A 12487-nucleotide genomic window follows, 5' to 3' on the forward strand; every position below is an offset into this window, starting at 1 on the left:
TTGGCAATTGTTTTTAATGTGAGAAATAACACAGAAAGAACAAGATACTAATGGACCTTATATTGAACCACAAAAGTCCTTTAAATTCCCACACACAAGCTTAAAGATCTATGATTTCTCTTTAAGTAATTTAAAGAGCAAAACAGAAGTTAGACAATAGAAAAGAGGGAGATGGATCTTTTACAAATGTAAAGGGGACCAAGAAATGGAGAGAGGGAAGGGGGAAAGGAGAAGAGGTTAAAAAAACAAAACAAAAAACCCAAAACTACATTCCTGCCAACCTGAACCACCAGTGGTATATATATGACCGTTCCATCAGGCGACTTTTCATTAATTTTATTAGTAAAAAGACCAACTAAAGTGATTAGATCCAGTACCACCAGTGGTGCAAGATGCCAGATGGACAGCCATGCGTGGACAGCAGTGTTCAGCCAGCGGGAACATTAACACTTTCAAATCATAGCCAATGGGCAGTGAGATATGAGTCACAGCCCAGCGTGAACGTGCTACAATGTGTTATGTTCCAACTCCCCACGATAAATGTCACTGCAAACAGGTACTAATAAAAAAAGTTTAAATGTTACAAAAAGATGGAGTTCCCTACATACCATGACTTAGATATATGTTAAGAAAACACTATGATTTGATACTGGACTCCTAACACAGCTGAGTCTAGATTTGGGAGCCCGGCAATACACAGAAGTACAGAAGCAAGAACACGATTCTATTACACTTAGCACCAGATGCTGATTTCTGTGTTATTTTGGTGTTCATAGGGACTGAACTCAGGGTCTCCAGCACACCAGGCAAGCTCTCTGCCACTGAGTTACATCACCCAGCATTTTTATTTTCAGAGAGGTGCTTGCTAGGCTGGCCAGGCTAGTAGCAAATGTGCAATCCTCCTGCCTGCCCCCTCCCTGTATCTAGGATTACAAGTGCACCCCACCATGCCCAGGTGCTGCTCACTCATTCGTGCACTCAGTACCAGGGATCGGACCCAGGGCTCTCATGCTGAGCCACACCTTCAGTGCCCTCCTCCTGAGACAGCGTGTCAGAAAGGCACACAGATGTCCAGTCTGGGCAGAAACGCATGATCACCCTGCTTCGGCTTGCACATGCTTCTTCATTGTAGAAAACAGTCTCATAAAAATGTTTAAAGTACATGCATAAGTTGATGCTTAAATGGTTAATTTTTAATGTAGACTCCAGTATCCACCCACCTTTGATATATGACAAAGTCAGGAAAATCAAAACTGCACTTGACTTCAGCCTCCAAATATAATACAAGTCCACCTGGACACAACAACGTAAATAGGTACTGGGCGGGGGTCTGAAACCATAGAATGATGGTTTTGCTTTTCTCAGGGTGAGGATTACATGGAGAGATAAACAAATACAGTATTTAGATCTTGCTAACCTACTCTCCAATAAAGTTGTCACCTTTTAATAAACAGAAACAAAATCTTCTAGAGTTACCAATTTTTTCATCTGTTTTCTGTACTTAGGATAGAAAGAACAAAAAAAAAAAATCTTAAAAATAAGTAGATATGCCGGGTGTGGTGGCACATGCCTGTAATCCCAGCACTTGGGAGGCTGAGGCAGGAGGATCACTGTAAGTTCAAGGCCAGCCTAGGCTACATAGTGGACCCTGTCTCAAAAACCAAAATAAGTCAGGGATTTAGCTCAGTGGTTCTGCTGCTTGCCTTGCAAGTGCAAGGACATGAATTTGAGCCCTGGTACCAAAATAATAATAATAATGATGATGATGATGATGATGATGATGATGATGATAGTAGTAATAATTGGACCTTCAAGTTTGGGTGTTTACTTACATGAGATAAGTAAAATAATCTTATTTCACAGAGAGATGAAGTAGAATAGTGGTTACCAGGGCAGATAGAAGACAATGAATTTAATAGGTACAGACTGCAGCTTGATGATTAAAAAGCTCTGCCCATGATTGCACAATAATTTGTATGTTCTTAGCCCGATGTGGTATAATCCCAGCATTCTGGAAGGCTAAGGCAATAAGACCACAAGTTTACTTAGAGAGACCTCATCTCAAAACTAAAAGTTTTTTGGGCTGCAGATGTAGCTTAGTGGTAAAATACTTGCCTAGTATGTACAACACCCTACGTTCAAGCCCTAGCACTGCAAAAAAACAAACAAACAAAACCCCAAAAAACAAAAAACCCACTAAAAATGATAAAAAGAAGCCAGGCATAGTGGCTCACACTTATAATCCCAACACTCAGGTTTAGGCAGGGGATCGCCTTATGAGTTCAAGGCCAGCCTGAACTACTGTACATGTGAGACCTGGTCTCAAAAAACAAAAACTAAATATAGCCCATCTACCAGAGACTGGTACATAGAAAAAAAACTGGTGTGCATTTTCGACATTTCTTTGAGCCTTATATTAATACAGTAGTTTAGCAATTACCATCCTCTAAAAGATCGGGACTCCTTTCTTTTTCTTTTCTTTTTTTTTCTGGTACTGGGGATCAAACTCAGGACCTTGAGCTTGAGGCAGGTGGTGGAACCAACTGAGCTAAATCCCTGGCCCTGGACTCCTTTCTTTGACCAAAACGCATCTCTCTTAAAATTAGCTAGGGAGTTTTTTGAGGTTTTTTTTTTGAGTTTTGTTTTTTGAGGCAAGGTCTCCCTTTGTAATTCAGGCTGGCCCTGAACTCACTATATAGCCCAGGCTGGCCTCGGACTTGTAGCAATCCTCCTGCCTCCTGCACCACCATGCCCCGCTGGGAATCTTTTTTTTTTTGAGATGGGGTCTCACTATGCAGTACAGGCTGGCCTTGAAATATGTAGCTCAGGCTGGCCTCAAACTGGTGGCAATACTTCTGCCTCAGGCATTCCAGAGTGCTGGGATTACAGGCATTCGCAGCCACACCTAGCTAGCTAGAGAGTCTTCTCATTTGTACTAAGGTAATATTTTTTTAATAAAGGTCTCAAGAAATGACATTGGATTTTCATTTCACTGAGATCCTATTTATGAGCCAGGCAGAGTGACCCACGCTTGTAATCCCAGCTACTCTAGAGGCTGAGGCAAGAGGATTCCAAGTTCGAGGCCAGACTGGACAACTTAGTCGGACCTTGTCTCAAGATAAAACGAGGGTACAGCTCAGTGTTCCCTGGATTCAATCTCCAACACATCCCCCAATGTGTATACTCACACACACACATATTAAACTTAAGACAAATACCAGGATTTCATGACTGGCCCTGTAACATCACTAAGGTCTGTGTAACTGCAGTAGTTACATGGTAAATCTAACTGAGAAAACACCATGTAACTGCATTTTTTCCTACAAATCTGCAAACACTAAAAACATTCTCCTAAAGCTCTGTGCCAACTCAATTTGTAGGAGCCAAGACTTAGAAATGTGAAACTCTCCCATACCTACTAAGAGACACCCAGTGAGCTTTCTACATAACTCATGATCTGATATTTAGTAATTAAACCAAGTGACAAGAAAGTTGCTATGTCAAGTGAAAAAAACCCATATGTCATGGCTCAAAAGTGGTATATGCTAAGAGACATCGAGCCCTGGCTCACAACCCAGACCTGCAATAGCCAGAAAACCAACTTGGTTCTTATGAAGCAGCCTGCGGGTGAGGGGCAATGAGCTGGGTTTTATGGTGAAAAACAGACTGAGATGAACACAGTTCCTTGACTGGTTAGCCGTGCAGGGTGGTGCACGCCTGTTAATCCCAGCACTGAGGAGGATGAGGCAAGAGACCACCAGCCTGAGCTACACAGTGAGTTCAAGGCCAGCCTGAACTACCTAGTGAGACCCTGTCTCCAAAAAAAATTTTTTTGACTGGTTACTCAAGCATACAACTCATTAAGAACATAAACATTTACTTCTCAAGTCTGAGTAAGCAAGGCAGCTGATATATTGCCATATATTGCAACAGGGATGAATATTTCCTAAGAGAAATTTTATAGGTGAGACCACTGATTAAAAGGTTCAGAACGGTCACTTACATAGTTATATGTTTTTTGCTTTATTTCATGGTGCTGGGGCTCGAAGCCAGGGCCCTCACACATTCTATAGCCCCAGTCCCAGTTTCATGTTTAAAAAAAGTTCAATACTATAATCTAAAATATCAATACAACTTTGGAAGCAGTTCAGTTATCCACTCAGTTAAACTGTGATGATTTTAACCATTTTAGCAGCAGTGTACCTCAACAGGGATGCAGGCTGATGACACATCGCCTAACACAGTAACAACATCTGCAAACTGTATTAAGTGGTAACTATTCAAGACAAACCCACATGAAGTTGAGAATAACTATAAATTAGTACCTTGGTGCATTACACTTTGACTCACCTAATTTGCTGAGCTCTTTATTCACTACCTATTATGTAAAATTACATGAACTAACAAACTTAAATGTATTCCTTTAAGGGTACAGGTCAATACTGACAAATCAGAACTTTTTATCTATATAAGCTCTGACAAGACCTGGGAAAGATGATCAATTCTCTCTCACAAACAGTGAGTTCAGGCTGTCATTTAATAGGATTGTATATACTAACCCTGTACCAGTAGTCTCTAGCTGATTTCATGATCTGGGATAATCCAAGTCTCTCTGATAAGGTAAATCCAGGACAAGCCTTAATGCCGTATGTTTTCAATTCAAACCATTACAACCTTGAAATATACTGTATGCATTTATATTTTAAAAACCTAATTTCTTCAAAATAACATATCTAAAAGCAAACAAAAATCCAATATAACACATCCTATTTTCACTTAATTCTATCAAATAGGTACAGAATAAATTAAAAGGAAAAAAATCATTTGAAAAACCTACGTAAGCCAATGTAAAAATAATTCCAAATTACTTTCAGAGGGGGGAAAGGCCTAACTAGCAATTAGAAATAAATTAATGAAAACAGGGAATGAAAAAAAGAAATGACAAAACCAACCCCTCCTCGCTGACCATCTACATGTATGGAACGGATGTGATCTGCCAGATCTGGGCTAGAGTTGAAGCAAGCCTGGCACTGGTCCCAACAACAATTATAGGCAATATTTTTGCTTGAAGAAGTAGTGCTTCCTTGTCCATTCATCATGGCTGGAGTTGAACGCCCACTGGAAATTGTGCTGTCTACATCCATTATAGTACTGCTTATGCTACAAAAGAAGAAAAAAGGCTGTGTTATTCCTAGAAATTCACTAACATGAATATGATCTAAGAAATATTTAGTTAAGATTACCATGACATCCTGCTCTATACAAATAAAGCATACTAACCATATACTCTATTAGAAAACAGCAATACTGCAAAACTTTGAAATTATTTAGTTGACAATAAAGTGCAAACCAAGGCAGAAACACAATTGTACCTGGAAACCAGATATGGGATAATTTAAGCAACTTCTGGCAGATAAAACTGCCATAGTACAACCTACAGAAAACAAACCCCACATGTCCCTCCCCACAGTTTATCACACCTAATCTCATGGTTGTAAGAAGCACAGGAAGGTAATACTTCCAGATATAAATAATTCAGAATCAAAGCATTATCGTCACAGTTCTGCAAATCACTTATTGACCTCAAATCTTTTCTTCTATTAATCTGAGGATAGAATTGCTCTTTCATCTTATCTCTTTCCATCTCAAAAAAGTCAAAAAATTTTGCACTACTTTCCCTTCTGCACAAAAAGCCACAGATTGGAGGTACAGCTCAGTACTAGTGTTACCTAGTATGTGCAAGGGCCCATGGGCTCAATACCCCAGTACTGTAAGTCTCTGATTTTACCAAAATCCAAGTGAGCTTTTCTGGCCTTGTTTCCTCGCTGTACTGGGACTGGCAGGGTGTTGCTAAATTCCCCAGGCTGCCCTTGAACATAAAATCTTCCATGTCATTATACTGTATTCCTAAAATGTACCAATAAAATTAATTTTTTTAAAAAATCTCCCTGCCTCAAGTAGCTGGGATTACAGGCATGTATCACTATACCCAGGGTTTTTTTGGTTTTTTGGTTTTGTTTTTATGGGGGGGGGGGGGTCAGGAGTACTTGGAATTGAACCCAATTGTGCTCAACCACTGAACTATTTGACCTGTCCATTTCTATTATTATTGAGACAAGGTCTCACTAAACTGCCCAAATGGGACTCGAATTTACAATCCTCCTGCCTCAGCCTCCCTAAATGTTGGGATTATAGGTGTGCACCAGCAAACAGTGGGGGGGGGGGGGGGCGCGTCTCTCCATGTGGCCCAAGAAAGCCTCAATCAAAATTTTTAATCTCAGCCAGGGGTTTAGCTCAATGGTGCTGCCTCCTGCCTTGCAAACCCAAGGTCCTGAGTTCGATCCCTGGTACAAAAAAAAAAAATTTTTTTAAATCTCTATTCAACAAAAAGACTGTTAAAAATGGCATTCTCTAAGTATTACATATTAATGATTCTTTTACTTGTTAAGAAATTACATACTAATAGTGATCAAAATACTCAAAATTTCACATCTTTGGTACCATAATTTTGTCTTTTTTTAAAGCATGTTTTTCAGTATCTTCCCAACAGATGAAGTACACGAAAGCAGCCTCAATGTCACAAAGGTCAAAGACAATGTTTTCCGACTAAGTCCACTGAAGCTATGCATCTATTTGGAATTAAAATATCAGTAGCTGGCCAGGGATTTAGCTCAGTGATTCTGCCGCCTGCCTCGCAAGCGCAAGAACCCGAGTTCGATCCCCAGTACCAAATATATACATACATACATACATATATATATATATATGTATGTGTATGTGTGTGTGTGTGTGTATATATATATATATATATATATATATATATCTATCAGTAGTTGGGCATGAGATTTAGCTCCGTGGTGCCACCACCTGACTCACAAGAGCAAGGCCCTGAGTTCGATCTCCAGTACCAAAAGAAAATGTGTGTATGCGTGTGTGTGTTTGTGTTGTGTATCAGTAGTTAAACCATACATAGTTGCATACACCTGTAGTCCCAGTTGCTCCAGAGGCTGAGGCAGGAGAATTTTAAGTTTGAGGCCAGTCTGGGTAATTTGTACCCTGCCTCAATATAAAAATAAAAAAGGTGCAAAGAAAAGAGAGGGCCGGGGATTTAACTCAATGGTTCCGCTACCTGCCTCACAAGCAGAAGGTCCCCAGTTCGATCCCCGGTACCAAAAAAAAAAAAAAGAGAGAGAGAGAGAAAGAAGAAAAACAAAAACCAAAGGTGGGGGGGGATCAGTAGTTATATTAAAAAAAGTTTGTCACCCGGGCTGGCCTCTATTGCCTACGCTCAAGTGATCTATTCTCCCACCTCAGCCTCCTGAGTGCTGGGACAGCACATGGCACAGCACCCAGCTTTATGTTAACTTCTAAGGGGTACATCTATGCCCCAACTTTTTACTTTAGAAAATTTCAAAGACACAGTGTGCATGTAAATCTTAATGTTCTGCCCTATTTGCTACATGCAATCTGTTGTTCTGAATCATCTGAAAGTTGCACACATCATAATACTCTGGCCACAATTATTTCAACACATACTCTGTAGAAACAAGGACATTCACCTATATACCAATGAAATCCCATTTGTTCACACCTGAGAAAATTACAACATAAATTTTGTTAGCTTATTAAGTTTTATGATGATTTGGATCTAATGCCAAGTGGACCTACTTTTTAAAGTTAGCAAAAACTGTTTTAGGGGCCAGGAATTTAGCTCAGAGGTTCCACCGCCTGCCTCACAAGCTAAGGACCTGAGTTCGATCCCCGATACCAAAAAAAAAAAAAAACTCTCCTGCCTTTGCCAGGGATTTAGCTCAGTGGTTCTGGCGCCTGCCTCGCAAGCACAAGGTCCCAAGTTCGATCCCCGGTACCAAAAAAAAAAAAAACTGTTTTAGTTAGGTGCTTCAGATATGAAAAAATGTCTTAAGTTTCCCTTAATAGGACAATCTAATACAGTTCTTAAATTCATGTGGCTAACTATGTGATCAATATAGATTCTAAATTTCAACTCCTAAAACTTCACTCTGAAAGTGTAATCGCTACAAAAGCCTCAAATGTGAATCTGCTCTGCAATATATGAATATTCATACATTGTTGCTGCACAAATAAATTGGAGGATTTTTTTAATGAGGAAATACAAATTTTTATTTAATCCCTAGAAATCTCAAGTTTCATGAGGCCCTGAACTCAAACTGCTGCCTCTCCCTATCACCTGGCTTTATGTAAGTTAAAACACATACAGTAGGGCCAGGAATTTAGCTCAGTGGTTGCACTGCCTGCCTTGCAAATGGATGGACCCGAGTTCAATCCCCGATACCAAAAAAACCTCACATACAGTAGTTACAGAAGCCATACTAATTTCACTCCAAAGGCAAACATTAATCTTTTCGAGTGAAAAAACAATCATGCCCAAATTATAAGCAACCTCAGGAAAAGCAATAAGCCTCAACCAATGAAATGTTGTGGAAGACTCTCCAAACTCCAGTTTCCAGTGTAGCTGGATAATGCAGGCACGCATAAAAGTGTAAGGAAGTAATCTTCCAATCTGCACACTGCTACACTCTAGAGTAGGAAACATTTTTTACCATGTCTACCATTTTAACCAGATATCCACACTGCTTTTATTGAACAGTCCAAAATTAGTTGAAAACAAAACCAGTCTTCTTAAAACTTGGACAAAGTAAAGATCAAGCGAGACTCACACACCAGAGAAACAACCATCAATACAGAATCTATCCACATGGTGTTTAACATTCTTGTACTGACAAAGAAGAGGAACCTTACCAGAGTCCAAATAACTGTGACTACGAAGCACTGCTTCGTCACTCTATGTGTGGCCATGCCCGTGAAAGCACGCTCATCAAGGGAGCACAGCGTAAGTGTTAAGTCACACCAGGGACTAAGCTTAAGATTAGGAGCAGTGGTGAGGAGCAGGTCCCGCACTGCAGAACACCCCAGACACCCCACACATGTCTGGGACCCGACAGCCTCCTCTAGCCTTGGGGGCTAACTCAAATCCTGCTTCAGGGCCCCTCCAACTTTTACAAGGAGCTGATCCTGAATCTCTAGGGTCCCTTTAGCCCCAGACCATGATGCAACAGTGGTTCTTTCCATGCCTTAGACTAATGAAGGCAACCACCCTGATGCAATCGAGGGGACAGGAGACAAACACAGGTAACTTTTATTTTCCTTCTTTCTCCTCTTCTGAAGTAGGGTCTCGCTATGCACTCTCTCTGTAGCCCAGTGTGGCCTCAAGCTTGTAGTCCTCCCCCACCGAAGCCTCCTGAGTCTTGTGACACCAGCTCTGGGGCATCCTAGGCCACTTCTGGTTCTGACAAGACCATGAGCTAGATGCGGATTTCAAAATGACATCCTCATTTAATCAACATGATGAGCACAGAGACAATCCACCCAGCCTTACAATGCTTCTAGGACCATTTCGCTCAGCTAATTCTTTTCAGTGAACACTTAGCTGATTCCATGAAACGTGAGCATCTAAGCAGCCTGGTACTGAACAAAGCACTCATACTACACAGCAAGTTTTTATAAACTTAAGGCAGTTTCTCTTGTATTTTATGGTGTGTATCCACTTGGGATCTTTTTAAGTGCAGACTGAATCAGCAGGTTTGGGTGGGCCCTGGGCGTGCGAATGTTAACAAGCACCCAGTTGTTGAGGACACTGCTGTCACATTTTGATTAGCAATGATGTAAGTGGCCATGTCCAACTCACAGAAAGCCCTGGACGGCTAAAAAATGTACAGAACCACAAAATTAGAAACTCTGGACATTATTATCCTATTTTCAGCAATCTCTCTCATAGCTCCACTGCTGCAGGAAGCAGAACACTGGGGGGAGGGGGTCAGTGTGCAGTGCTGCCTCTGCTGCCCACCTGCCCCACCAGTCAGTCCAGGCCAAAGCCCTGCAGGCCAGGCATGGTGGCCCCGCCTGTACTCCGGAGGCTGAGGCACAGGGTTAGAGAAATCAAGGCAGGCTTGCACCGTACAGCAAGGGGGGTGGGGTGGGGGTGGCTGCAGAGTATGTCAGATTTTGTAACTTGTCAAGTAAAACCCAGTGAGTACCAATTATGATTTTCAACTTAGCTAAATCTGTGTGTACCTGTGGAGACAGAATTTTATTAACTGTTCACTCAATACAGTCAGGCAAGCCAAAAGGTTGAACACTCATGACCTAAGATCTCTTTCCTTAGAATTATCAGCCAATAGAAACTGACCACACAGGGCTGGGGATTTAGCTCAGTGGTTCCGATGTCTGCCTCGCAATCACAAGGACCTGAGTTCAACCCCCGGTACCAAAAAAAAAAAAACTGACCACACTAAGAAACTTACCCTAGTATGGGCTGGGGATTTAGCTCAGTGGCACCGAATCTGACTTGCAAGTGCAAGGTCCTTAGCTCAATCCCCATACCAAAAAAAAAAAAAAAGCCAACTTAACATTGCCTTTTGCCATGGGCCTTGTTAGGAAGCTATCTGGCACACAGAATACTACTCGAACTACATGATTTCATAAAAATGGATTTTTGGAGAGCCACAGGCCCACTCATGATGTCCAAGAACAGCATCATCTTTGACAACTCTAGTTCCTTCTAGGCAAGCACCTGCCTGGTGGCCATGAGTGTGTGGTTAGAGTCGCCAGCACTGAGAAAACAAACATCAGCTGCTGAATGATGAGGTACAGGACAGAGGAGGCAACACACACTCAGGTGATGATGTCGCCACAGGGCAAGACCATGTGATCAGAGGTAAGTCGGCAAAGTTCACTGACTGATCTTAGACTGCCTGTAACAACCCCTGAGAAACTACAGTACTTGGGGGGGCTACTTGTGGGGCTGGGAACACAGCTCAGATGTACAGCACAGGCTTTTAGCCTGCAAAGTCCTGGGTTTAATACGCAGCATCCCCCCCACCAATGTAATGAGCTGGGTGTGGTGGTCCACACCTATGATCCTAGCCCTCTGGGAGGCCCTCTGGGAGGCTGAGGCACGACAGCAATCTGAGCCCAGCCTGGTCAATTCAGCAGCAAGACCCTGTCTCCAAAGGGAGGCAGGGGTGTTACCGGGCATGTGGTGCATGCCTGTAATCCTAGTGCTCAGGAGGCTGAAGAAGTAAGATGCCACAAGTTTGAGGCCATCCTGGGACACATAGCGAGTTTAAGGCCAGCCTGAACTACACAGCGAGACCCTGTCTCAAAAAACCAAAGTGGGGGGGAGGGGCGGGGCTGGGATTTAGCTCAGTGGTTTCGCTGCCTGTTGCGCAAACACAAGGACCAGAGTTCGATCCCCAGTACCAAAAACAAAAAACCAAAGGGTTTGGGAAGGGGAGGCCTAAAGCAGTAGGTTTAATGTGAAGGCCCTGGGTTCAAGCCCTAATAGCAAGAGGGGAGGAGGAGCGTGCTACTAAAATACTCCTCCCCTGAACTGGGCATGCTGGTATATGCCTAAAATACCAGCATTTAGGAGGCTGAGGCAGGGGAAACTGAGGCAGGAAGATTGAGAGTTCAGTCCAGCTGGGACCACATAGCAAGTCTACAGAGTAAGACCCTTCCTCAACCAATAAAACAACCCTAGGTCTGGGTGTGGTGGCACCGCCTACAATCCCAGAGATCCCAGCACTCCGGAGGCTGAGGCAGGAGGACTACTACACCTTCAAAGCCAGCCTGGGCTGCATAGTGAATTCAAGGCCAGCCTGGACTGCATAGTGAGACCCTATCTCAAAAAACCAAAACTCAACCATTTCTCTTTCCACTAAACATTTATGAAGCCAGATATTTTTCCTTTTTTGATTTTGTAGTTCTAGAGAGTGAACCCAGGGCCTGAAACTGAGATATAACCCTAGACCTTTTATTTTTTATTCTAAGACAGGGATAGGAAAAATTGCCCAGGCTGGCCTCCAACTTGCAATCTTCCCACCTCAGCTTCCCAAGGTGGAAGCTTTCTTTATATAGTTCAGTCAAAAAAATTCATTTCGGACTGGGGATTTAGCTCAGTGGTTCCGGCACCTGCCACACAAGCGCAAGGTCCCAAGTTCAATCCCTGGTACCAAAAAAAAAAAAAGATTCATTTCAACAGACTGAACACAGCAGATATGAGAATCTGCCTATTAAACCAGATATTAAGGACATCAAATGCAAAGCAATGCTTTCTTTGATGTTTTACATTGGAAGTTACTTTTCATTAAAAACATATTACTAGGGCTGGGGATTTAGCTCAGTGGCACCGCTCCTGCCTCACGAGTGCAAGGTCGTGAGTGCAAGGTCGTGAGTTCGATCCCAGGTACCAAAAAAACAAAAAACCCACACATATTACTAGCCAGGCGTGGTGGTGCATGCCTATAATCCAGCACTCTGAGTGGCTAAGGCAGGGAGGTGGCAAGTTCAAGCCCACCCTGTGCAACTTAAAAGAGACACCACCTCAAAATTTTAAAAAATGAAAAATGGGCCAGAGGTGCTCACTTTGACAGCACACATACCACAA

General features: G+C 42.3%; 1 protein-coding gene across 4 annotated transcripts in view; it reads right to left on the reverse strand.

Annotated features, from left to right (window-relative positions):
* Aebp2 (AE binding protein 2) overlaps nucleotides 1-12487 on the reverse strand; it is a 76247-nt gene that overhangs the window by 45365 nt on the left and 18395 nt on the right. For all 4 annotated transcript variants that reach the window (XM_087214054.1, XM_004845791.3, XM_004845793.3 and 1 more), the window contains exon 2: nucleotides 4953-5160. In XM_087214054.1, coding sequence (XP_087070180.1) covers nucleotides 4953-5160 — 208 coding nt within the window. The remainder of the gene's footprint in view (nucleotides 1-4952; nucleotides 5161-12487) is intronic.

Source organism: Heterocephalus glaber, unplaced genomic scaffold, assembly GCF_053883595.1.
Source record: "Heterocephalus glaber isolate CG9 unplaced genomic scaffold, H.glaber_assembly_v1.0 deba00001444, whole genome shotgun sequence".
In the NCBI taxonomy this organism is placed as follows: Eukaryota; Metazoa; Chordata; class Mammalia; order Rodentia; family Bathyergidae; genus Heterocephalus; species Heterocephalus glaber.